This window comes from Pundamilia nyererei, unplaced genomic scaffold, assembly GCF_000239375.1.
Source record: "Pundamilia nyererei isolate P.nyererei 1_Seehausen unplaced genomic scaffold, PunNye1.0 scaffold00128, whole genome shotgun sequence".
NCBI classification, from domain to species: Eukaryota; Metazoa; Chordata; class Actinopteri; order Cichliformes; family Cichlidae; genus Pundamilia; species Pundamilia nyererei.
In genome coordinates this window covers 178,352-205,378 of record NW_005187529.1, presented here as the reverse complement: position 1 = coordinate 205,378, position 27,027 = coordinate 178,352, and the positions used below count along the sequence as shown (strand labels likewise).

Sequence of the window (27,027 nt, the reverse complement as noted above, 5' to 3'; positions counted from 1 at the left end):
GTGTGTGTGTGTGTGTGTGTGTGTGTGTGTGTGTGTGTGTGTGTGTGTGTGTGTGTGTGTGAGCGCACGTGTGTGTGAACGCATGTCTGTGGTTAGTACTTCTGAGTGGTGTAAAACAATTCTCAAAACCAATTTGCAGTTACAAGCATTCAGTTTTGAAACTGCTTAAAACAAAACACATGCATCAAAACATAAATGTCGTGTTTATTCACAGTTTGTAACACAATCTTATTTTTGAAAAAATAAAATTATTGAACAAAAAAAACCCTTTCGTCATTCTTCTTTCCTTTTACAGTAAGAGGAAAAAAGTCTCTGAAGTGTGTTAAAGGGTGTTACCAACAGTGTGTTTTTGCAGGGTAAGATAGACGCATAGCAGCCCTTTATGATGGAAGTGGCAAAACCACTTTCACTGCTGTAATTCCTGTCAGAAGGTTATTATTATTTGAAAAGAAGTGTTCAGATCTGAGTTCATGTGTCATCTAACAACAACATGTCTGAGTAACACAAGGCATTGTTGGGGCCTACGAGGTGAATTTAAATGATGCACAACAATATTAAGATCTGGTAAACACACAAGTCACACAGAAGGTTTCCTCTTTAAATTTTAGTCAGAAGTCTACCCCTAACTCAAAGAAAGAAATGCATTTAGCAGACACGATGCTATTCTGAAACCATTGTCTGTACAGGGTGCACTGCTGGCTGTGGCGGTAGTATCACTTCTGTCAGGCAAAAAAAACAAAAAACCCACATGCAAGCCTCCAGCTGTGTGCGCCTGCAGGTCTGGTCAGAGTCACCTTGCATATTTAAAAGTTTGCATATATGGACTTGTGGTTCTATAGCTGCACAGACTGTGGGCTTTTGCACTGCGTGTTTCGAAAACAGTCTCAGGAAACTATTAAACCATACATCTCACATCGGAACCCGCAAGCCCACCCAGTTAACTTGGTTTTGAGGAAGGTTGTACTTTTAAAAAAAAAAGCAACACCTTCAATTTTTTTTCATGTGTGTGCAAACCATTTCTCACTTCACACATCTTAATGCAAAGTGGATAACTTGTTTGATTAGACAAGCCATCTCTCTATCCTGCGATCCACAATGAATTCCACCATCAGCACCATGGAAAGGTAAAAATATTTTTCCCACTTTATATGCAGAATGATTCAGGCTAACATGTCAGCAGTATTGCTGCACGCCTTTACAGTTCTGCAAGTGGGAAGAAAACAATGACGCACACTTATTTATCTTCAGCCTGTAACAATTGAAATGTTTTTTTTCTTTAATGGAAAGCATCTATAATCATAACTAAATGGACAAAAGTATAAAGCAAAAAGAGGAAGGTCAGTGTAATGACTGTCATTTCTCATTAAAAGTTCAATTATAATGCTCAAAATGTTTTGGATTTAGCTCATTGATCCATATCTTAGACGCAAGATCTTTATCAGTTCATCTTTTACCTGTTGTGGCACAGGGCAATCTGAGTGAAGAATAGTGAACTGGGGCACAGTGAGGAATGTGTTATCTATGCATTATTTAATTAATGACAGTAATGCTGCCTTTTTTTTCTTTTTTTCTTTTTGTAAGTGATAATAGAGACAAGCACCAAGGTGCATTTTCTGTATCTGTCTATCTGCTGACAGTGACAGGGCATTTTCTCTTTTGCATGTGTTAAATTTAGGTCAGTGGGAGAGGAAATTACACCTCATCTCATTCGTAACACTTTTGAATATAAAATGCAATATGCTTTGATAATATCCAAGTTATCCAAGTAGTTTTTTTTTTTTTGCCTTGTTTTGTTTATTTGTCTTTTTGTGTGTGTGTTTTTTTAAATTAATGGAACGTGTTAAAAAAAACTTATCTTAATTCTTGAAAAACAGTAGTAGCTATCATCAATCGTCAATTAGACTGACGCTAATCACAAAGCATTTTAAATACAGTGCAGCGCACTAACTGCAAAGTCCTCACAATTCAAGACAGTTATTTTTTCAGTCTTAAGTAAATAAACCACTTACAATGGAGATGTCTTCTTCTGTGGCCAGGATTTTTACTTTATAGTCTATATCTTATTTGGCTTCCTTTTTTAATACTTTAATGTTTAAAGTGATCTTGAGTTCCATGAAAGATATCAAATAAAGCTAAGCTATTATTATTATTACTATTATTATTATCAGCATTATAATATTGTGTAAACAAGCTGCCGATACTTACTGCTGACTGATGTATACAAATCCTATGCCAACTCAGGTTCTGATAGTAATCATGACATAATCAACTTTAGGGGGATATTCTCCTCTAACATTACTTTTCATAGATTTATTTATTTGTAGTATTTTGTTTTTTGCATGCAGCTGCTGAAAATGTGTTATAGGCACATCACTGAAGAAGCTACAACAGTCAGTGTGCTGCTGTAACAGATCCTTTATTAGATTAAATTTACCAAAATTTGAATCAAAAGTGGAGAGGTAGAAGGAAGAGATGACAAAACCACTGCTGGGGAAGCCTACCACAGACTGATGCAGCGCACTGATTCTAATCCACCTGTGTGAAATGTAATAAACCAAAAGTGCTATGAAGTTAAAAGGGCATACAAAAGAAATCTGTTGCCACAAACCATAGCAGGAGCAAATGTGGGTCACCCTCCCCTCAATACATGGAATGACCACAAGCATGTAAGTCATCAGCAACTAGAAGCAGTGAGATCTTTAAAAAATGTTGCAAGTATGTAAAACTTATTTATATAGCACTTTATAAAACATGTAACCAGTCACAAAGTTTCATATTATTTCATAATGAAGCAGTTAAAGATTAAAGAGCATTAGATCGATTGGTAAAATAATCCCAAAATTAACAGCAATCAGTTCTCAAATTAGTTCCGATTGCGCACGGAGCAGATTTGAGTTGGCTAGCTATAGACGTGTAGTGTTTTTCCCCACTCCTCTGTACAACCTCGCTTCAATTCATTGTGATATTCAGGAATTTGTTCATGCACACCTCTCAAGGGCCAGCCACAGGATTTCAATCGGCCTAAAGTCTGGACTTGATCGTCTTCTTTTTCAGCCATTCTTTTGTGTTAGGGATCACTGTCACTGTCATCATTGATCAAACTGGGTCAGGCTTAAGCTGTCAGACAGGTGGCATTTGACATTTGACTAGAGTATTTTGGTATACACAAGAGAGCATGGTTGACTTAATGATTGCAAGGTGCACAGATCCTGTGGCTGCAAAAAACCCCTATATATATATCCTCGCCTTTCCTCACCATCGTGTTTGACACTTGGTATGTGGTTTTTGTACTGACATGCTGTGCTTGGTTTTCACTGAACGTAGAGCATGTTTGGCTTCATGGCCAATCATCTCCACTTTGGATATCTTACTTTATCGGATTATTCATGTGATGTTTATTTCCACTTCTGCACCATAATGGGCCTTCTAATTTATCCCATTTCTTTGAACACTTTTGTTACTTATATTTTTGCAGATCCACTCATATACAAAGAAGTTGCCTAATAAATGTAATTCAAAAATATGATCTATATTATGACGACTTCACGTCAAGAATTGGCCCAATAAAGCCCCTGTGCCCCCCTCAGCTGAATTCTGTGAATATATGTCAACTATAAGTTACACTGATTTATACAGATAAATGAACTTGCAGATAAGCTTGCAAGCTGGGTTTAATTATTAGGTTAACAGCAGTATAGAATCATTAACATTTGGTTAACCACAAATACTTCTGCTGCGATCGAGGTAAGCAGCATGCCTGTGAGGCACAGCGTTGAGAGGTAACCCTCATATATATTTGAAACTAAAATCAGGTCACTCATCAGTATGTGTGGTCAGTTTTAAAGCACAACCCCACTCAAAACCTTCAAAACAAACAGAACTGCGTTGAAAATAAATGCGTGCTCACAGTCAGCTCTCCCACTGTGTGTGGCGGTGCGTCTGCTTTCAAACACATGTATTTTCCCACTTTTGTATCTGTGGCTACATTCCTCTATGACATTATCATGCGTGTACGGGTGCAATTATGCAGGGTATGTGTGAGTGCAATCACATTTTGTATTCTAATTCATGTAATAGCAAAGTGAATTGAGCCAAATCCCCCCATCAAAGCTGCTTGCCCATCCAGTTCACATGGCCTGGTGCTGAACCTGTCCCTGTGTGTGCATATACTTACACGCACATTTAATTTGCCCAGATTTAACTCAGTTTAAGATTTAACATTTGAGTTATGTATCAAAATTGCATGGAACATTTACATGCAATTTAATGATTAAAACTAATTTACATCCTTTTTTTTTTTTACCATATAAGTAGGGCTGATTTTTTGCTAACGAGTGAAAACTAGAGATTTATTTCACTCCTTTACAGTAGAGTTAAAATACAGTATCCCCACCCCTGCCACTTGAGGAGGTAGGACGGGATTTCAGTTCTTTGGCTTCTTTCTTTTTCTTTTTTAAAGCAGCTGATCATGGACGAGACCACCGAAACTGACTTTACTTTCAGTTTGAATCTTACTGAATCTTCACTTTTCCAAGGGTAAGATCAGTTATAACAAACATCTATCGGCATTTTCTTGATTTATTGCTCATCGTGAGACTATTTTAAGCTTTTTAATATCATTACTATCCACTCCCCCGTCTTTTTGAATCTTCGCGGTTTTCACCTTCCTTTCATTTTTCCTTCCAGGCGACGCATTCCTAGTTATTGTTTTAGCGTTGGCCTGCGTTTGGACAGTTTGTGTCACTTTCTCATGAACTGCGAGGGATTCAAAATCTTCAAGCACTTCGTCATTTGTCGCCAAATACTTGTGATTTGCTCGCTTGTAAACAATCGCCAGCTGTTTGTTTTCACAGTTGCTGGCCCCCTGCCCTTCCTTCCAACAGAGCAGCAGCAGTCACAGACGGTCTGTCTCGTAGGAAGTTTAAAAAAGAAGCCTGATAAAGCTTACCTCACTGCCACGTGAGCTCGTGCAGTGGCTCTCTTACTTTGCTACAGTTCTTATCTGCACCAAAACAACCGTGCTGCTTCACTAACCGCTTATTTTATTTACAACCGCAGCACTTCATAATAAAATTTGACTTCCTGCTGAGCTGTAAGACTGAAATTCAACTGAACTAAATAAACAGAATGTTATGAGTATTCTTTAGATTATATATATATCATAAAATAAATGTTAATTGTACTTACAGATTGAAAAACTGTGGTCACACAGTGTCCGGTTGCCTGCGTTTAAGAGTGTCAGGAGGCATTTTAAGATGGTTGCAAAACCTGATGAACGCATTGAGAAACTCTTTGATAGACGGACTTGGCTGGCTGACACCATATTATAAATTGATTACATTCAGTTAAATTAATTTTTATTTGTGTACGTCCAAATCTCAGCAAGGTGCCTCAAGGTGTTTTATTTTGTAAGTTAAAGCTTCTACAATAAATACATAACACGATAAATTATCAAATGTAATCTTAGTTTCATCATTGTATATGTTGGTTTTGCACTATACTCTCATTTAGTTAAAATGTTGCTATTAATTAATTATTGTATTCTGTATGCTGTGCAATGTCACAGCTGTGGTGCTGCTATTCAGATGACTCAGATGAAAGTATCTATCGGTACTATCACACACAAACTTACACGTTCTCAGCGGCTTCACTTTAAATGTATCAGTGCATTTAAAGTGAAGAAAATCTCCTCAGTGCTCCTGTTAATCAACTTTTACCTGAGCAGCTGACCGCTAAACAACTTCTTTATCCCCTGCTTTGATTTTGCTGATCCCAGTATTCTGATAAATACGCTGCTTTATATAAATTGTTTCTGTTTAGACTTCCAACATTTTGAACAGCTTTGGTCAAGGTCAGACATAGTACCAAAACCGCTGATCATGTGAGTGACTGGTTTTGAAAGTTCCTCGTGCCAGTCCTGAAAGTGAAGAAATGCTTTCCGATACTGTTTAAATGAGCTGCCACACAGTTTGAAGCCTGCAGATCATTGCTGAGTTAAACTGTTTATAAATGTGTTGTTTTATATAGATGCATATTTTAATCTGTGATAGACAAAGTTGTTGAAAATAAGTAAGGCATAATGAGTAAATCTAATCATTTGTTTTTGTGCCTCTGTTTCTTTCCAGTTTCAGCACGCCTCCAACTGAAAATAGTTCTGCATATAGTTCTGAATATACTACTGACTATTACTATGACCCCACCATGTTCGATGAATTTGAACCATGTGTATATACGCGACACGGAGCAACTTTTCTTCCTGCCATCTACATCATTTTCTTCCTGCTGGGCGTTCTGGGTAACTCTCTGGTTTTCTGGGTCATTACTTTTGGAGCGCGACTCCGCACCATGACCGACGTGTGCTTGTTAAACTTGGCCATTGCTGACCTCCTTTTGGTGTGTTGCCTGCCCTTCCTAGCCCACCAAGCCAGGGACCAGTGGGTGTTTGGGGATGCTATGTGCAAAATAGTCTTGGGCATTTATCACATCGTCTTTTACTGTGGGATATTTTTTATCACTCTAATGAGCATTGATCGGTACTTGGCTATAGTGCATGCTGTTTGTGCTATGAGAGCACGTACACGCTCCTTTGGAATGATCGCAGCTGCTGTTACATGGGGAGCGGGATTTCTGGCTTCTTTTCCTGACCTGATCTTCCTCCAAGAGCAAAGAAATGCGTCGGGACAGCACACTTGCTATCCTGGATTTCCAGGCGTGAGTTCCAGTCTTCATTTTTGGCAGGTCTTCAGCATCGCTAAAATGAACATTGTAGGCCTGCTCATTCCGATCATCATTCTGGGTTTCTGCTACTCACAGATCATCTGGAGGTTACTGAACAGCCAGTCATCCAAGAAACAAGCTATCCGCCTTGTTGTCATAGTGGTAGCTATTTTCTTCTGTTGCTGGATTCCCTACAACATTGCGTCACTTGCCCGAGCACTGGAGCTAAAGCACCGGTTTTTAGATTGTGGGCACAGCAAAGCCGTCAGACTGGCTTTACAAATCACAGAGGCCATTGCTTACTCTCACAGTTGCCTCAACCCCATCCTGTATGTGTTTGTCGGGGAGAAGTTCAGGAGGCACCTGTTGCGGATGATAAACAGATCTCCCTGCAGACTGTGCCAGCTGATCAAGGTCTTCATACCACAGGACAGAATTTCTACATCAGTCTACTCACAAACTACCAGCGTGGATGAGAGGAGCACTGCTATGTAGTGAACTACAGTTGGGGGATGGGCTTCTTTTCATTTTTTCATGTCCAGTAAAAATAGATCACTGTGGCTTATTGTCACTTCTAGAGTGTTAAGGTTTGGCACTTGTGAATGTATGCATGTGACTGTATATTAATATAATGTACCACAGATATGTATTTTTACTCTGTTTTTGTACTTCTATGAGTTATGACCAAAATGTATGCAATTCCATTATAAATCTGATTTTGAATACTTTGGTGTATCTTCACCTGGGACGATGAGTCACAGTCAGACTTGTTGCTGTTTGTTTTGCCGCTGGCTCTTTACTTAGCATGAAACTGTGTCAACTACAACATCTGTCAGCAGCTACGGCAACGTCATCCAGTTTAAGTGGGGAAACGCACCACCATGAAAAGTTACATGTCATAGTAGCCTACATTTTTATCCAAACACGATGACCCCCCTCACAGTTGTACCCGTTGCATCAGTCTGCGCACAGGAAATCGTGTTCAGTGCAACTTTGCAGATTCAGCAGTGTAGGTTGCCTAGCATCATTAGCAGAACATTTGCACTTTACCCAACACAGAGAAAACCACAACCTGAAAGAGGAAGCATGAAACCAAGCTGTTAGTTTAACCTTTGCAGTCTTTGTGCACATCCGAGCCGTTTGTTATCAAGTGACTTCATAGTTCTGCTGGTTTTTCTCGTGATATTAATCAGGATTGCAAGAAAGAAGTCCCTTTTTACAAGAGTTTATCGATGGGCATGCAGACAGTTCCTCTTTCAGCTTCTTTGTTTCAATGCCCGGATGGATGACAAATTACAGGAAAAATCGCAAAAATTCCAGGCTGCATTTTACTGGATCCTCTTAGAGAAGGGGAGCTCTGAATCAATAGAAAGTTGTTCTCATATGAATTGATATCATTATTACTATTATGATATTATTACCCCCACCCCCCTTTTCCAGGAAAACAGTCATAAGGAGTCCCTGAATTGTCTGATAAAGCTTGGTTCTATCTTTTCACCTATAATTCCGCTGATGTTTTTTTTTTTTCCATCTTTGCTTCAGTTTCCAGTTTTTTGATAGTTTTTGTAACATAAACATTTCTGGTTTCTGTCAAATGAGTCCAGTCATTGGAGCCACAAGAATTCCGATTCGGTTTTTGGGGTAATTTAAATGTTTGATCAGTCTTTGTGTTGTATTTTCTCATGCATGTTTAAAAAAGGTGTTTGTAATCAGCTGACAATACAGAATAAAGCTGTTATATTTCTATGGTAAGTGCGGCATCCCTGTGACACGAATGAGTGTGTATGGTGAAAAGGTGTGACAGATCCAATCTAACCGCAGTTGCCTCTTTTCACTATTTTTACCTTTTGCTTTAAGTGCTTCCACAAAATAAGGAGTATCTGCACTGACTAACAAACCAACTTTGATATGCATGTTACTGTAGAGTAGAGAGGTGTTATTGTTCCTGTAATAAACTGTACGATTCATCTGGTTTCGGTCAGTGAAGCTGTTTGCTTTACAGGCACTCACGTTTTTCATCTGATAAATTAGCCACACATTTCTTGTAACTTCCTGGCGTCATCATTTTCTTTCGTTGATTTACATATATATTCAATTTTACTATATTTTGAAAAGAAGCATGTAGCTACCCATCATATACCATTTTTTAAATCTAAAAAATCCTTTTTTGTGCATTATACCATTGTCTATGTGGAGCGATATGAGCTAAAACATTATTTCTGTTAGTCTAGCAGAAAGTCGGAGTGGAGCACTGAGTCCATTCTTGGGAAACCCAGTTATGTCGACTCTTGAGGAAAGTGACAGAATACGCCCATCCCTTAATAACACAATCTGCTTCTGTTTTTTTCTTTTTAAAGAGCTTGCTCTTAAACTACTGAGAACACAGTGTACTGAGGAAGTGGAAACCCTAAACTGAGAGGAGGGGCAGGCTTGACCCTGTCTATAGATGTAGATTGATGATTACTGCTTCCTCAGAAAGTGTTAGGTGAAACCTGCCTTATTTAGACCGCTGACATTTAGTGTCTGCTGTTTGAGTCCCAAGACAATGGAGTTCTTAAGATGCTCAAAACAATGGCGAGCATCATCTTCATCATCATCATTATCATCATCATCAACATGTAGATTTCAAATGAAAAAATTCCAGCCCAGGAAGAAAACATCTGATGCAAAAAGAGTCAAAGTGAACGTGTTTATTTTCAGAAAGCACAAATTTGGTCTGAATCAAAAGCGTGCCAGGGAGAAACATTTGCTGTGCAAAAAGACGATTACTGGCACAAATTGGGGCTTTTTGTTCTGGGTGGATGAATCCAAAATTGTAGTTACTGACCTTCCCGAAGACCACTTTGACGTGTATCTACCATCAGGAAAAGCCCCTGTAAAACAAACTATATATACTGTGATCTAACTAAACGGGAGTGTAAGGAGTTAATGGATGTTGCAGCATCCTACAGAGCTGTAAAGCATGATCTGAAGGTGCTGCACGGCTGTAAGCAGTTTTAGGGTTGGCACAAACATTTGGTTTCTGTGGTCAAAGAACTGCTGAGGCAGTACAGAAGCATCTCACCAGATAAGGCTGTTTAGGCAAGGAAACGGAAAAACAACCTGCAAGTAAACAGTCTGACAACTGTCTGCGATATAAAAACACAAAAGCTGAACAATTATTCCCACTGCAGTACTAATGAGAAAGAAGAAACAAGCAAACATAAAAAACATTATTAGCCCCCCAAATTACCCAGGTTAGTAGAGCAGAGGACTGAAAGCGTGTCTTAAATGCATTCCAGATGTCAACAGCTGAACTACTTCTTGTTGTACACAAGTCTGGAGAATGCAGCGATAAAGCAGCAGCTCTGACAAGCTCTGGGGGAAAGTTTCACACTAACTACTCGGAAAATGCTTTCCCTGCAATGCTGAAATGATTAAAAGTGAAGTCTTCCTTTCACTCTATAACTCAACCGCTCACGTGGATTGACTCATGCCAGACTTCAGATACTGATCTGTGGGCTTAACTGATAAATGACTCGACTTTACTTCAGCTTGGCGCTCATGACTTGAAAAACTTGAAAAAGCTGTTGTTGTTGTTGCATTTGTGTTGCATCCATTTTTAATGTATTGACAAGTTATGTGTTCTTAACCCTGATTGGGTGAGTTCAAGTTATGATCTCTCTCCTCCCCCCTTCCTCTTAGCATGTGTGTGTGTCGGGGGAGGGGGCGTCAAACTAAAATACACTTGTGGAGACCTCTAGTGTAAAAAGGTTCAGCGGCAGGTCTGCAGGTTTGCTGGCAGATTTTTATCAATGTGGAAGCATCACAGCCATGAAAGAAGTCCAAAGATTTGATGCCATCTATTAAAGACATCAAAATGAAAGTCATATTCCAAAAACAGTGGACTTAGGGAGACTTTGTGATGTGTCATGTGTTTTCCCCTTATCGTCATGTTCTCACAGTACAGTTACAAAAAAAGGACAAAGGGTCAAGTGAGAAAGATGGTAAACAGATATGTGAGAGTTGGGGCTGTGATGTCAGTACTTGTTCCTACTGGTTGCCACGCAGCGTGAAATACCAGTACGATATAACATATGATATAAAACTCATATTTTCACATTCGCCTGTTTTTGCTCTCACCACTTTAAATGTGGAAACTGGGCCAGCGAGTTTCATGTGAACTGCCTGGCCTGTAGCAGAGAGCGTGACTCAACTGCCCAATTCTCACTACATGGGAACCACCTCTGCTAAACACACAAAACTCTAGTGAACCTACAGAGGGAATTTACCCTCTGTAGGTTCAACAGTGTTTCAGCAGTGCATTGCACATTTAACCTTTTAATAACACACAGTTCTGTTATCTCCTTCAAACCCCTTTCAACACTACGTGCTGTTTCTGTTGTTCTTCTCCAGACTGCAGTACTTTCTGTTTCGAGCTTGGCCAATCAAATTTGCCGGTGGTTCTTTAATAACGTCTGTAAGTTGATGCTCTGCAGGTTGTTTTGCACACGATGTGTTCCGCTATCGGCACTTTCTTGAAACCAAGATCTCCGATGCCATCTAGTGGTCTCTTGTCTCCTGATTGTGGTTAGATAGTAGGAGTGTTCTTGTTTACAGGCTTGCAACTCGCGTCCCGTCCCGTTAGTGTGTGGGCCACAATCACGTCATTATTCTCCTCATCAGTGTGAACTTTCTAAGTATTTGATATCTCTTTCTCTGACTCACGTTTGCTTTTGGTTTTAAACTACAGCCAGACAGGACTCTCCCCATATGAGTGAATGCTGAATTCAGTGGGTGGAAAATGCCCAGAAGCAACAGTGGGTGAGAAGGCGCAAAACTGGGAAATATCGGGCTGTCAAGAAATGCGCATAATCGCATATTAGGTATTTGTGTCGAGTTAAACGTGTGGGCTTAAAGTAAAGCAGTACCCGAATAATTAAAATGAATAAACAACACAGTATTTGGTCACAGGTCAAATCAAGTTTGTAGAACAGAAAAAAAAACTGCGCTGGCGTGCATCACCTTCACACTTCACAGCTCTTGCGTGAGATTTTGATCACAAGATTTTGTGTAAAGATTGTAAAGATACCCCTTCTGTGGTTTCATGCAAAAAATAAAAACAAAAACTGTTGCTAAGAAAAACGAAATAGATTTCACACTCGATAAGTGCACAGGCACCTTTCAGGCACTGGGTGAAAGCGCCGCTTTCAGAACAGAGACACAGGTGCGTCAGGTGAAGTAAATAACCTCGAATGGGGCTTAGATGACAAACACTCCAGGCTGATAACGCTCATGCGTAGATACCAGGGTTTAAAATGCTGCAAAAAATGTTCTCTAGCAGACCTCAGTGAGTAACTATTGTAGCGGACGTGGGTTGAGTGGGAGGTAAAATCGTGCGTTCTTTGTGCAGTGATGCAACACACACTGCTTGCACTGATTCAAAAACAGCAGCGGCATCTGCTCCGGACTGATAAGATCAGCAACAGTCCCCTTCCTGATACCTTCTCATAGTTTATCTCTCGAACTGATCTTCATCACAGTAATGACATTCGTTCACTATTACTGTACACGTATCTTCCTCCTGATTTTAATATTCTCACTTTGCTTTTCATTGTTTCCCCGCAGTGCTTCCAAATGTCACTCTTCATATGAAAATAAAAAGTAAAGAAAAACGTGTCAAAGGTGTTACGCTATCGCAAACAACAATCCCCTCTAATGCAAGGCTTAACATGGCTGCGGTTAGTTGGGTTTCTTGTGTTTAATAATTTTAATGAATGACTGATTGCAGCCATGTGAATTAAGGGTTTTCCCCTGCTTTCTAATCATGCCGGGAATACAGATTTATCTCACCCTCCAGCCCTCAAAAGCTTATGGGAAATCATGAATGAATAATAATAACAGACATTCTCATGGGGGTGGAGATGAATGAATATATGCGCACAAAAGTTTCAGTAACGCTGACTGTGCCTTGTACGTTTAATGGCAAAATAACAGAGGACAAAATAAGTTATTTACAACACGTAGTAACATGTAAACACAATCTTCTGTACAAAGAAATATACATGCAAAAGTAAAAATAAGTCATACTAAGACATTCAAGATGACATTTCCGCAGTCTTGTTTTAGGTGTATTTAAAATATGACAGTTGTGAGGTTTACATCCCGGGTGTGGGTGAACTGCCCGACCCTTCTCTGTACATCTTTACATCGTGAGCAGGCAGGTTTCCCAAGAAACCGTTTCTCTTCGATCGTAACCTGACAAAGCGATGATCAGGATAGTTTCAGGGAAACCCTTATCCACATTAATAAATAAAAATGACACAAAATGAAAGACGGAGACTTTACAGACCAGAGAGACAAGTCAATAAACTCAACATGTTATCGACAGCAACTGACAACCTTCAAATAAAACGAGAAGCGACGCGAGTTTTTCATTTTTACCAACCTCTCGAACTTAATTCACTGGACTGGCACTTTAAAGACGTTTTTAAGCAACTTTTTAACCTAAAGACGTCATCGTATTTAAATGAAAACAACTGGCAGACCTTTTTCACGGGAGATACCTGTTAATGCTAATCAGAAAAAACTGTGGTTCAGGGGTTGTTATTATCTGCCAGAAGGTATGATTCTTTCATCAGTGCAGTCCATGGTGACTTTTTCACCCCAGACCTATTGCTTGGTGAAGATATAAACCAATACGGTCTAGCAACATACACTAGTATCTACCTACAAGAGCCAAACAAACTCACACGGCAAATAACTTTGTGCACGGCTTGAAAAAAACAAAAAAGAAAAGAAATAATGATAAAAAAAGACAAGTCAATATAATTTTTTTCAGCAATAAACCACCAAACAATCTTCTTATTACAATAAGAATAAATAAAACCACAAGGAACCTTTGTAAACGCTCATATGCCTCTGCTCAGTGTGGTCTGTTATAACTCAACATGACAAGTCATTAAAAAAGCAAACAAACATATTAGCTGGAGAACAAAGCAGAGCCAACTTTGGTATTGTTACAAAAAAAACAAAAGCGAAACAAGGACGACATAAAAGCATAAGTGCCTATATTTCATAGATACACATTTTTATACATTATTTTGGAAAAACTCTCCTTTTGTTGCAGGGTTGTTGTTGTTGTTGTTGTTGTTGTTTTTTTGTTGTTTTTTGCAGGATATTAATACTGAACTTAATACATAAGAGTTAACACAATACATACATCTATTGCAGTACCAGGTACGTACATGCCTTTTTAAGAATACGGCTACAACACAAGTTTTCATAAATAGTTGCATAAATGTTAAAGCTGCGACATTGCACGTGGGAACCTAGTAGCGGTTTGATCCGTCCGTCCGCAGGGACTCACTAAAACTCAGCAGATGGAATCGTTTTTGTTCGTCGAGAGATAAATCCGTCAAAATGAGAACGAAAAGCGGGAAAAACGTTATTTACATATAAGGCGGATGCAGGTAAAAATCTGAGAAGCTCTATCGGGATATTCTTTTTTGCTGAGTTGTTTTAATGCTTTGTTCAAGTTAGTTTCTCTTAGTGTCACAAACAGAAGTGATTTAACCTTTGAAACTGAAGCGGGGGAGAGTTAAGAAAAGCAAACTATTGCACTGAATGTAAGTTTCTGCAAAACGTGGTTTTGGTAGTTACATCTTGTTCCAGAATAAGAGGACCCTGCTGATGGGTGCCACTTCACCACGCAAATCTCACTTCCCTTTTTTTTTTTTTTTCGTTTTTTACTTTTTCTACTCGCCAACTACCCTTTGTTTTCCAAAAGGTTATGAATAAAGACAGTTCTCCGTCTCCTCGCTGTACATTTTGTTTCATTTACAAAAAGTAATCTCTCGTTACAAAAAAACATTTTCTTGTGTTCAACCGAAAGCAGCCTGAAATATTCCTATTGTACAGTATTCTTCTTTTTTTTTTTTCTTTGTTTAACACTGTCCGAAACGCAAGACTCGCTCACGCTGGCTTGTTGAGAAAGCTTGGTTTTCTCCCTGCTGAGTCAAGGTTTTGAAATCTCAAATGGATTCCAAGAGTTCGCTTGTTGTGCAGGCATAGTGACGGTATGCCAGGTTTAAGGAGGGGAAGGGCTTGGGGGTTCGAAGGGTTTAATCTGCAGAGGTTAGTCAGTCGGCAGCAGCAGCAGCAGCAGCAGGACTTTTGTGGCTTTGTGAGGGAAAAGGGGATTGTAGCAGGCGTGTCGCTGGTGGTGCTCTCAGTAGGCTTCTAACAAGGATCAAGTGAATGAAGAGCAGTAGTGGAAGAAATTCCTTCTGGTCGTGTTTACCTGGTGACCTACTGTCAGGTCTGGCTGAGCAGGCGGCTGTGAAGGAAGGCCTTAATGGTGCCTATGGGCCGGACATCATTCTGGTGTTTCCGTCTCTCGATGAAAGAAATGAGCCTGGATGTGTCCAGATGTGTGCCGCAATGATTCCGAGATGGTGACAGTGCTGGTGGCTGTGTGGGATTTAAGGTTGAGTCACTGCTTGATAAACCTCGAGGCTGGAGCCAGGGCTCCTCCAGGCAGGACGCAGCAGGGGGCCGTCGCTCTGGCTCGCCCCGGAGCAGCAGGCAGATGAAGTCTCTGGCAGCTGGGCTCACACCCTGGAAGTAATCCTCAGGGAAGCTAAAGTCCAGGCGACAGATGTTCAGACACGTCTCCTCAAGGCTCTCGTCCAGGAATGGAGAGGCGCCGCTCAGAACCACATAGGTCACCACCCCTGTAAATCAACCAGTTGGTCAATCAACAGGTTATTTAGCCAAATTAAATTAACTCATTCAGCTCACTTTTAAATCCCCTTTGATAATTAATATAGCTTTATATTAAACAATCATGCACAAAAGCAGCTTCTGCAGCTGCTAAAATATTATAGCACCAAGACTACAACAATAACAATCCTCTGTTAGATAATTTGCCTGCTTGTTGAGGCTTTCACTGCATTATTGTAGGGTCTTTACCTTACAACACAAAAAAGCCTATAAATGGCATATAAACAAAACTGAACTGAATCATTCATTTTACACTGCACTCCCTTACGCTGTACTAATATATACATTTTTTGGATGAAACTCATCATCTACATACATAGCAGTAAAATATCACTTGAAGCTTCAAAATATTGAAGTCAGTTAATAGATTGCTGCGCGGTTGGCAAGTAGAAATTGCGACTGGGGATTTAAATCACTGAACTTTGCATCCCCAGAGAGGCTGACTGACTGCACTGCAGAGGAAACACTTGTGTTAACGCACCTGGCTTAGAGATTGAGATGATAGTATCGCATGGGAGTATTTCTGTCTATTTTTGTGTCTTAGTCAAATATCAATAAGCAGCCTTTTGCACATACTGACAAATAAAAACAAAGGAATGTGTATTTAATACTATTACAGTGGGTTTCTGCTGCTGTGATTGTGTATTCGAGTACATAAAGGGTTCTCTAATGCAAAAATCAGCAAGATACAATTTCTCTACAGACCTAAGCTCCAGAGGTCAGACGTCAGTGAGACGGGCTGACCCAGGATCAGTTCAGGAGCAGAGAACTCTGGGCTTCCCAGAAGAGGATGGATGTAAGAGGAGGGGGGGTTCAGTTGAACAGCATCACCAAAGTCTGTCAGCTTGATCACTGGCTGGGAGGACGCATGTTCCACCACAATGTTTTCAGGCTGTAGGAGCAGGATAGGAGGATATAGGACACAATCATCAGACCTAGAGAAGCACAACAGCAGTGCAACAGCTTGCCCAAAAAAAGATTTAGATTGTAATGCTTTGTTTGTTGAACTGTTTACTTTGAGGTCAAGATGTGCTATCCTCCAGCTGTGCAGGTAATGGAGAGCTTCAAGAATATCTCTGAGGTATAAAGCAACTTTCTCCTCCGTCAGGTTGCCCCAGCTCACGATGTAGTCCAGGAATCGCCCCTGGTCTGCCCTGATAACACAAACACAACATGCATTTTATTTCTTTCTTTTTTTTAGAGACAAATCTAAGTATGTTTTTCAAACAGATCAGATGTCACAGTCGTTTTACTTACATCTCTAGTACCAGTACGTAGCTGCTGGCTGTCTCAAACGTGTCTAGCAGCTTGACCAGATTGGGATGGTCTAGATTCTGGAGGAGTCTGATCTCCTGCAGGACCTGTTCTCGACGCAACAGCTTCTTGTTAACATGCTTTGCTGCAACTGTGCGTTTACTCCCTCTCTGGTCGCATCGCTTAGTCACCGAGAACCGACCCCTGCAAGGCAAAAATTAGTAGTTAGGAATAAGACATTTCATTTGTGACTCACTTTTTAAAAATATCCTACATCAAATTTATAAACTATAACGCCCAATCATGACTGGTGGACTTGGATGTATAATGTCAATCTACTTCTTTGTTGATTATCTGTATCAGCTTGTCCAATGTACAACCTCATTTCCAAAAAAGCTTGTGACACTTTCTGAAAATGTCATTTCTCATTGCTTAGTAAAGTTTGAACTTGTATTTGTGAATGCAGTCACAAATTGTGTTAAATGATTTGAATATTACTGCATTCTCTAACCAGCTACTGAGGAATAAGCAACTCATTCCTCATTTAAATACCTTCACTTGTATCATCTGTCGCTACTGCTATTACTACTACTACTATATATATGAGTGCTGCTCCTAATTTATTAGCTTTGATGTGGTCGAGAAGCACTGCGTGACAGGAAAACACACCTTCCTAGTTCAGTAATTTCTGTGTACTGGGACTCAAAGCTGTTTTTCCAGAGGAGTTCGCTGCCATCATCAGGGGTTCCTGAGACAACACAGTGAATTCACAATGATTCAAGTATCAAATTTAAAAATTATAAAATCAATGTTTTAAATGTTTCAAACACCTGCGTGGCATAATATCAAGAGACATACACAATGACAGGACTCTGACCTGACACTCTAAGACTGGCAGAGGAGGTGACAGCGCCTGCTATGTTTGTAGCAACACAGGTATACACGCCGCTGTCCTCTACAGACGCGTCCGTGATGCACAGGGACGCCTCTCCGGTCTCACTGCAGAAATGGAGAATGAAAGGAAACAAAGCATTAAGTGAAATTCACAAACTGATACTGTAATTTGCACACAGTTATTTATTATGACTTCATATTCTTTTTTAACAACATGAATGTGTTAACTGAGTTTGTTAGCAGCACATCTGCACCTTTACGTCACAGGCTAATGTAAGATTTGGATTTTTCTAGCTAAAAATCAATAAAAGAAATTCAAGTGAGCCCCCCCACACCTGTAGGTCATGCTGTATTGTCCGTTGTTGCTCAGAGAGTTGTTGTCAGGGCCACGCCAAGTGATGGTTGGTCGGGGGCGACCGCAAACTTTACACCTCAGAGTAACTGCATCGCCACTCTCACATGTTGCATCACTAACTGGAATGAGGAACTCTGGGGGACCTAAAAACAACAACAACAACAAAAACCCAGTGAAGCTTATTGTTTATCTTTTTGAATTTTTATTCCAAATGCAAGGAAAGATTTGCTCCTTGGCTGAAGCAACAACGTGCACGTACCTTCATAGATAAAGTTGGGATTCAGAAGCTGAAATGACAATTTGAAGACATAATTAGATTTCTTGCACAAATTGCAGTGGATGTCGGTGGGGTGGCGTCTAACGTGACACTTTTCTACCTTGACAGAGACTTTGTTGGCCAGGCTGTCCTGAGACTTTCGGTAGCCGTTCTCAATTTTCCTGCCCTCCTTGTCTCTTTTCTCAGACTTCCGGCGAATGCGCAGTGCTGTGTGCCACGATAATGACTTTCTAAACAAACGCAAGAACAAAAATCGAGAAGTTTCAGGTTTCACGATTGCATAATCGTAATCACTATGACTGTCGTGTTTTCTGTGGCAACCTAAAAAGGAAGGAAGGCTGCTTATGCTTACTTTATGGTGCCTTCGGAGAGCTCGGGTGTGACTGAGGATGAAGTGTGTCCTAACACGTAGCCAGGGATCCAGCCCTCAGCCGCAGGGCAGTGCTCATTGGCTGCCCGGTACACCAGGAACATGTTCTGCTGGTTGCTTGCTAGCATTTGGACCACCTCACCCTGCACCACACTGATCTCATCCTCCTTCACTGCCACATAATCCTGAGTCACCAGCATGGTGGACACGCTGCTGCTGCTACTACTGCTTTCACTCTGTCAGGAGGAGAACACATTAAATCATGAGTTACTGCACACATTAACACACATGAAAATACATAAATGCACATATGTCTAAAAGGGAAATGTTACTTCACACCAATCAAATGGATAGTTTGATTGCAGGGAACATGTATAAAAATGAAATTGAGAATATGTTGAACGCATGCAGTGCAAAATGCTTTTTTTTTTCTTCTTTTTTTGAAAAAGCACTTGTTTGTATTTAGAGCAACGGGCTGACAAGTTAGACTGAGAAGTTACAAAAGCACAGAGCTTATGATCCCCCCGGGCAGGGATGATGAAATGAGGAACTTTATGTTTTCAAAGACAAAGACGAGTTTTCAAGAAGAGGTGCTGAAGACACTTTGAAACAAACAGGGCAGGTTGTGCAAACAAGCTTTTAGCCTTTGTGAGGTGAGAAACCATCTCACCAGATAAAAAGCCATTTCAAAAAGAAATTCTGTTGGTACTGTCAAACAAACAAGGCAGGTTGCGGAAAACGAAACGCTGTTTGTGCAATCATAAGGTTAATCTCTGTGAAGTGAGAAACCATCTTACCAGAAAAGAAACAGCTTTTTTGAAATGTGCTAATGTTTTCAAAAAACAAAGAAAAAAAAAACGTCCCATAGCTTTTGAAAGGAGATTGGAAGTTATCAGCTAACGGAAAAAAGAGATAACATGTTTTTGAAATGGCACTTGTTAATGTTTAGTAGCTACAGTTGGAAAGCAAATGCGTACTGAAGCTCAGAGAGAGTCTTGAAAAGCAGATACAAGTTTCTCTGTGACTCAGATCCACACTGTTAGTAGTTTCCGGAAAGGCAAAAATTCTCCCTCACACACACTGTCGGTGAAGTTAGTGCACTCAGATAGGTGTTATTCTTCAGTCATTCAAGTGTTTCAGCAGCAGTAGTAGTTGTTGAATTTAAAAGCCATTCTCAGAGCCAGCGGCAGGTTGACTGACTGGCAGACAGGCAGCCACTAAGGGTGAGGTTAGTGACTAGTAAGTACTCTAGGCCTCGCTGAAGCCTGGGCCTCGACTTGGCATCTTACCCCGTTGCTCTGGGTGGAGTGTATGGACTGCTCGCTGGTGGAGGAGCAGGTGCTCATGCGATCTATGTCCTTACTGTGGCTGGAGTGGCGGTGATGAGAGGGAGTCCCGTGACTTCCTCTGCCCAGAGAGTCGCCTCCACTGCCACCATTGTCACTGGGGTAGGAGAAGGAACCTGGCCTGCTGGCAGGAGAGGGAGGCAGAGCGGGGACTATGGCCCAGAAAGCGTTGCCTTTATGAGCTGGGCTGGTGGGGACGAACGCTTCCTTTCCTCCTCCTCCTCCGGGAGTTTGAGGTAATATCAGAGGTGAAACTGTCCCAACTCGAGGGCTTTTGAGATGAAAATTCAGAGGAGCTACTGGCATCTGTGGTCTGCTGGCCATTTGATGCTTCGGCATTTCCTCTGAGCCTCCGAGAACCTGTCTGACACTGCTGTCCATACTACCTGATGGCCTGTTACTGTTATTACTGTTACTTCCATGAGGACTATCCAGCATCCTCATCTTAGGGACCTCTGAGGCTAACAGCTCTCCATTAGCTGTGTTGCCTGAACGGGGGTTAGAGGAGAGGGACTGAAGCGGCTGTGGGTGGCAGAGTGACCACATACCTGCTGATCTGTCGGGACCCTCTGGGCCCGGGGGGTGATGGTGGTGAACAGGCTGGGGGAGGCGTGAGGACGGCTGGGGGATGCGAGATGGTCGGGAGCGCGGGCCGCACAGGGAGGAGGCGCTACCCCCTGATCCTCCAGAGCTGCCTTCGCCGCCACCTCCTCCCCCCATATTGCAGGTACTGTTGGAGCTGCTGCCTCCTGGTAGACCTGCAGTACTGCTGCTGCTAGGTGGACCGCTTGGCCCACCACCTCCCACATGGTTCCTCTGATACTCTATAGGTGACGTCAAAGCTGTGGGAGCAGACAAGAGGGTTTTTTTTTAACAACTTAATAGCCCTCTTAAACTAAAAGGACCAAGAGTGTCAAAATGTTTTATGTAAAAATTTAATTTTGTGTGTTACAGTATTCACAACAATTTCTTACCATTGAGGAAATTTCTCTGATTCTCCAGGATCTGGCTGACCTGATGGATCCAGACTTGACTGACTCCAGGACTTGGTGAATGGAAAGTGTACCTCTCCAGGTTGCCACTAGATGACCTGGAGGTCAGTGTGAACTTGCAGGGGTCATCAGCATTTTCTTCTAGACCCAACCAGCTCACCTGAAGTTATGTGGCAGGCAAGGGTAAAGAGACAAAGATAAGAAAAAATATATAGATATGAAATAAAATAGAGCAGGTTTAGCTTCATGATCAATAGGGACAATCCAAAGTAAGTCCACAGTTGGTCTCAAAGCTATTTAAGTGAGCTGTATTCACCTTAATGCTGTTCTTGAAGAGGTAGCCAGGAGTAGAGAAGCCCTTCTTTTTGTCCAGGGGTTCACTGAAGATAACTATCTGCTCAAACAGAAACACTCTCCTCTCTTTCATCCTGGATAGGAGCCCTCCGTCCTGGTCTGAAACCATGAAAGTGTCTTGGAGAAGCAATCTGCCCTGAGCCACAATTTTACCCTGAGAAACAAACAGGCAATCCAAAGAAAGTTCTAGATGGTGAAGGAGTTTTCTTAACTAGTTTTATTTTGGATAAGTTATTAGAAAAAATGAAAACACACAAAATCCGACAACAAACTAGAGCTGCAAAAACAAGTGCACACTGACACCTAGTGGCAGTTGCCTGAAGCAAGACAAGCATTTACTCTATTGTATTATGTATTTTGGAAACATTCACACACTATCAGAGGTACCAAAGGGAGACTTACATCAAAGCCTTGAAGGCGCCCAACATTCATCATGTCATTGCAGCGTTTGGGGACCACGCACATCACTTCTACAGCTTTCTGTGGAAGAACACGAGAGAAAAAAAAAGTTAAAAACTACTTATCTAGTTATGATACTTTCACAGCATTCATTGGAAAACACAACAGATTATTATTGCTTCATTAGTTTTGTGCTGAATCCTGGGCTTTTTCTCGATTGTACCTCCAGCTCTGTGGCATCCACTCCAGCCTTCTTAGAAATTTTAAGAAGATCCTGTGAAGAAGTTAACAGAGGTAAGGAGAGAAATTCATACTGCGTTGATCATAATTTATGTTGTACAGAAAAAGATTTACCTTCAGTAGCAGTTGGTACTTCATTATGCGCTGGACAGGTTTGATGAGTAAGTCAGTGAGTTGCAGTCTGTGTCCCAGTCGCTGCTTCAGGTCCTGAAGAAAAATAAAAATCTATCATGTCCGGGACCTGACTCATGACACGGACAATACAATACAGATAGCATGCTGTGGCTATGAGGTGCAAAATGATTAAACAATCTTACCTCAAAGTACGTATCAATATACTCCGACACGATGTGCTCAGACTTAGGCTTGTTTTGGCAGTACACAATATACATGTGCAGTCTCCGTTCCTGTATTTGCAACAAAAACAGAAAAGAATATTACAGATAAGAACATGTAATACCCTCTTTAACAAAATCATGCTGCAAAACTAGTGCATTTCTTACTTGTTTGACAAATAACGGTCCCAGCCGGTCAGGATCCTCCAAACACTTTTCAAGTTCTCCCAGGAAAAAACTGTGAATGGATACAGACATGTGATTTAACCTGCCAAGAAACAGTCAAAATGTTGACATTTTCTTTGTATAATGCTGCATATGCCCTGAAGCAGGGGCAGGTACTACAGCTGAAGGATTCTGCCAGCGTACTCTTTGTGCCAGTCATAGATCTGATGGATGTTTCCAAAAACAATCTTGTCTTTTCCTTTCATGTCATCTGGAACTCCTTCCTCTTTCATTCTGCTCATGTAGCCCTGAAAGAAAGAGCCACCCAAAGTGTAAGAAGCACAAGCAAACGCTGACCAACAACTATGTCCGAAAATTTATTTATCCAGATTGTCTTCTTTTCTTACCTCCACCACTGATCCCAGGTCTCTGACATAATCTCTCTCAGTCTCCACCAGCTCCAGAAGTACATAACTGAGAGAAAGAACACACAGAAATTGTCACGTAAGACGACTGCAACGCTCAGCTGTGGATGAATATCAGAAATGCTCCATATAAGCACACGAATGAGGACAAACATCATTTACTGTCTGGGTTCAAGCAGCTTTTATTTATAAAAACACCAACAGGACTTATAACTCACTGTCTTCTCTTGAGGAAGCCAGATTTGCGCTCGTCCACCTCGTCGATGGGTGAGGAGGAGGAGAGGAGGGAGTTGTCGGAGGGATTGAGAGAGGGAGAGCTGCTGTCACCTTGCTCCACCAACAGAGAACTGGGACGGTCTTCCAGTGACTGAATTAAAGAATTAAGAAATTAAGAGGAAGAAAAATATGTTCCACTTACTTATCTTTATCGAAATGAAGCATAATATACGTGGAGGCCAGTCTGCATGAGTATACTGGGGATATTCGCCAGCGTGCAGTGCCCATTTGTTGGAACAGAGGACAGCTGGGATAGTTAGTCACAGTTTTGACAGATGACTTGCTGGCAATGATGCCATTCTCTGTCACTAACACCAGAAAGAAAGCGTGCGCTTGTATCTACATCTATTAAAATTGTTCTGTGTGCAAGTGGGCCTCATTTGCAAGTATTTGTGAGTGTTTATGAAATCCATCTCACCATCTTGCTCTTCACCAGTTCTTCGATGGCACTGACCAGTTCAGCCGCACTGGGTGTCTCTGAGCTACTGGGACGGCCAGACAGCCGAGATGCAGACTGAAAGAGAGAGAAGAAATGGAAGGAATAAAGAAAACTAACGGTTAATCTTCAAGACACTGTGAATGGAGAACTTTTAGGTGTTGTATGCATACAGGAGTCATACATTCTTAGAGACTTGAGCTCACCATTGTCGTGATTTGGACCTCGATATTCCACATGTCCAAATAAAGACTTGGTTTGTGTGATCTCCCTAATAAAAGGGTTAATTGGGAGCCAACTTGGAGCCAATCACAGACTATATTCTTGGGAAAACAGGGGTTACGAGGTGGGTTTGGGTCAGGGGGAAACTGTGATTGGAGTGCTCTTCAAGCACACGCGCCATAATTGGTCGAAAAAATACTCCATTGGACAGAAAGTTTGCCTCAGAGCTTAGTCGGAGGCACAAAGGGCAGGGCGAGATTTAAACGATCCACAATGCACAACCATTTAATGTCACAGACATTTTGCTACTGCAAAGACATGTAAATGGATTCACTTCAGCAAAAAAAGAAGAAATAAAGAAGAAAAAACATGCAGAGGGAATTTAATTAGACAAGAAAGGAAAAATCTAAATAGGATCATTTAGAGGGTTTCACATGGACAGATAGGGAAACTGGGACAGAAGAGAAGCAGAACAGAAATCAACATAATGCTGAAGGAGGGAACATGCAACCATTATGAAAATAGGAGAAAACAGGCAGAGTTATTAGTGCCAAAATAAAGTTAAGCTGTTATTTTAAGCTGTGAGTGGAGGAGCAAGTTAAAAACCTTGCTGCCTATGAGTCATGTGGATTAATAACAGAACAAATACAAACAGAAATAAACAAAGAAAAAGCTCAAATATATGTCCACTTTATGCTGTTCAATCTATCTTACTGTCTCTCTTGCTGATGCACATGATGAGCTGTTGTGTGTACATCATATATTTATGACTGCGTCTCGATTGCTCTGCATGTCCCCACCTTGTCATCCTGAGAGTCGGGCTGAAGCAGGCTGTGTTGCTGGATGGCCATTGGGGGAGGCAGCGGGACAGCGTCCGCCCCCTCTTCTCCTTCCTCCTCACCGCAGCTCTGCATGCCCGATGAGGAAGACTTGGACAGGGTGCCGCTGCTCAGCCCTTCATTGCGCATACGCTGGAGAGGAATAAAGAACAAGTGGTAGTTCAGAGTCAGATATGGTCACCGTTATTCAGCATTACGGTGCGTCGTCTTACTTCTTCCAGGGTCTCATCTTGTGGAGTGGCGGCGCTGTCGTCAGAGTCCTTCTGCGAGCCGGGCATCGCGTCCATGTTCTTCCTCGTGCCATCGCGGTTCTTCTTATGCTTGTGGGCGAGCTTTTTGACGTGGCCGTCAGCTTTACCGGAGCTGAGCCGCCGAACCGGACTCGTCAGCCACTTCCTTAGCGTGTTTCCAGGACGTTTGGGACCTGGGGAGCTGTGAGGACCCAGCGTTTGGCTGGAGCCGGGCTGCAGGGCGTCATTGCTGGATACGGACAAGGTGTCTGAATGGACAGAGGAAAGAGAATGAAGCACATCCAGTGTTACTCAAACGAAACGCAAAGTACATGCAACCATTAAAGAAAAAAAACAAACTTTTTTCAGTTTTACACTGACTGGCAGGTCTTTCAAATCAGGGACTAACAATGGACAGCTAATCCATGTGATTAATGCTATCTGATTGTGCTGTTGTGAAGGTTTGTTTACATCACACATGCTTTTACACTGGCACAAACTCGTCCTGGAATATGCAAGTATGACCCAAATCAAATCTGTCGAATTTATTGCTCATTGCAAAAATCATGCATATTCATGGTAAGATGTTAAGTGTCACCAACTCATCTATTTCTGCATTAAACAAAACTCTATGCATATGTAACATAGCCTAGAGGCAGAGAGAAGAAAAAAATAAAGTCAATATATGTTAAAGATAAGTGTGGATGTGTTTGTTTGTGCTCTGTGCAGGAGGCAGGATGGCCTCCTCCCCCTCTCACAGTGATGACGGTTCCTCGGGGAATCTGTAGGAGGAAAGCTCTTTTTCTTCGACTAGAAATGGAGCGGTGAGAAAATAACGCAGTATAAAGGGATGCTTGAGGCTTTGTCTGAGTACTTCAAACATACAGCCATCTGTCTGTCTCACCTGTCTCTGCTCATTTACTCTTATTTATCTCCCTCTAAGCTTAATTTGTTTGCCCTTGTATCACCCTTTATCATTCACTGCACTACCATCCTCCTCTTTAGCTTCCTTTGCTCTCGCTGAAAATGCTGATGGGAGACTCACAAGTCAGACAACTAAACAAGCTTCTGACAATCTCTGAGCAATCTCAGGATGAGGGTGGATATCCTCAAGCAGTTCAACCGAGGGTAACAACCTGATTTAAAAGTTTTTCTCGATCTGCTCATTTCATGAGAGAAAGAAAAACAAAAACCACAAGCAGTGGATACCACAGAATACATTATGTTAATTAATTGAAATTAATTACACTGCTGCACAGTTTGTCAGCCACGGTGGACATGTACTGTTGGACACACTTTCATCCCAAGATTGTTTTATACTATGTTTTTTTTCTCTATTTGGCCAAATTATTATCAATCACCATGTCAGCTACAATTTTTATGCACGACGGAGAGCTGTAGTTATAGAAAAATTATGAAAGCATCCCCAGTGCATGCAAACATCGTATAATAATAACATAAAATTAGGGATTATAAACAATACTGTTTTTTTTAATCTTAGAAATAATCTAAATGGACAAAAGTACTGGGGCAACAACACATCACACCTACAGGAGCTGTTGAGCCATGCCAAGAAGCTCCCGGTGCAATTTCTCTGCTGATGTTAATGCCAGAGGAGGCTTCAAACTTAGTTATTGAGTCAGCAATAAGTGACTGATAGAGGCTTTTACACACTATGCGCCTCAGCACTTAATGACTGCGATCTGACACTTTGTGGTTAAGCTGCTGTGGCTTCTAAATGTTTCCGCTTTACAAGCTGATCTAGGACAAAAGAGTGACTTCTTGTCGCATCCTCTTTCTGTACCACAATTCACTGAGCTCTTTAGAATGACCCATTTGTTCACATATGTGCGGTAAAGGGACAGAAAAGACCTGAATTCAAAGATTACGAGAGTATGGGACCCAAAACTTGTTTCCATTTTCAAAGTCTGACCTTTCAGAACAATAGGGGTGGGAGAAAAAATCGATACTGTGTAGTATCGTGATATTTTGTTTGCTAATAATGTATCGATACAGGGACAGCAGAAATCGATATTTTGTTACAAACAATTTTTTCTCTGAAGTCAACATGCTTGATCCTTTTTCTGAGCAAGAACCCTGACATTCCTTCACTGTCCAAATGTGTTTAACTTTTTTTT

The 27,027-nt window shown here is 41.2% G+C and overlaps 2 protein-coding genes across 9 annotated transcripts in view; one reads left to right on the top strand and one right to left on the bottom strand.

Moving 5' to 3' along the window:
• The first annotated feature begins 1,023 nt into the window (after positions 1-1,023).
• On the top strand, positions 1,024-7,442 carry ccr8.2 (chemokine (C-C motif) receptor 8.2). Of its 2 annotated transcripts, none has more exons than XM_005743128.1 (2): positions 1,024-1,124; positions 6,126-7,442. In XM_005743128.1, exons 1-2 carry the CDS (start codon positions 1,096-1,098, stop codon positions 7,210-7,212), a joined length of 1,116 nt encoding a protein of 371 aa, XP_005743185.1. In that variant the 5' UTR covers positions 1,024-1,095; the 3' UTR covers positions 7,213-7,442. The 2 variants fall into 2 exon arrangements, with proteins under 2 accessions (XP_005743185.1, XP_005743184.1); XM_005743127.1 differs by lacking the exon at positions 1,024-1,124 and adding an exon at positions 4,410-4,536.
• Positions 7,443-13,381: 5,939 nt separating this feature from the next.
• triob (trio Rho guanine nucleotide exchange factor b) overlaps positions 13,382-27,027 on the bottom strand; it is a 108,925-nt gene continuing 95,279 nt past the window's right edge. For 5 of the 7 annotated variants that reach the window (XM_005743129.1, XM_013913375.1, XM_013913376.1 and 2 more), the window contains 24 exons: positions 24,872-25,158; positions 24,621-24,791; positions 23,581-23,676; positions 23,105-23,253; positions 22,869-22,935; positions 22,666-22,769; positions 22,465-22,534; positions 22,279-22,368; positions 22,076-22,168; positions 21,945-21,995; positions 21,725-21,802; positions 21,285-21,476; positions 20,951-21,128; positions 19,920-20,818; positions 18,613-18,866; positions 18,361-18,490; positions 18,243-18,270; positions 17,964-18,126; positions 17,612-17,733; positions 17,404-17,482; positions 16,738-16,938; positions 16,496-16,634; positions 16,186-16,372; positions 13,382-15,431 (listed from right to left, as the gene is read on the bottom strand). In XM_005743129.1, coding sequence (XP_005743186.1) covers positions 15,013-15,431; positions 16,186-16,372; positions 16,496-16,634; positions 16,738-16,938; positions 17,404-17,482; positions 17,612-17,733; positions 17,964-18,126; positions 18,243-18,270; positions 18,361-18,490; positions 18,613-18,866; positions 19,920-20,818; positions 20,951-21,128; positions 21,285-21,476; positions 21,725-21,802; positions 21,945-21,995; positions 22,076-22,168; positions 22,279-22,368; positions 22,465-22,534; positions 22,666-22,769; positions 22,869-22,935; positions 23,105-23,253; positions 23,581-23,676; positions 24,621-24,791; positions 24,872-25,158 — 4,247 coding nt within the window. In that variant the 3' untranslated portion in view covers positions 13,382-15,012. Of the gene's footprint in view, positions 15,432-16,185; positions 16,373-16,495; positions 16,635-16,737; positions 16,939-17,403; positions 17,483-17,611; positions 17,734-17,963; positions 18,127-18,242; positions 18,271-18,360; positions 18,491-18,612; positions 18,867-19,919; positions 20,819-20,950; positions 21,129-21,284; positions 21,477-21,724; positions 21,803-21,944; positions 21,996-22,075; positions 22,169-22,278; positions 22,369-22,464; positions 22,535-22,665; positions 22,770-22,868; positions 22,936-23,104; positions 23,254-23,580; positions 23,677-23,852; positions 24,272-24,620; positions 24,792-24,871; positions 25,159-27,027 lie in introns of those variants that run through there. The other 2 variants (XM_013913379.1, XM_013913380.1) reach the window with 2 other exon arrangements.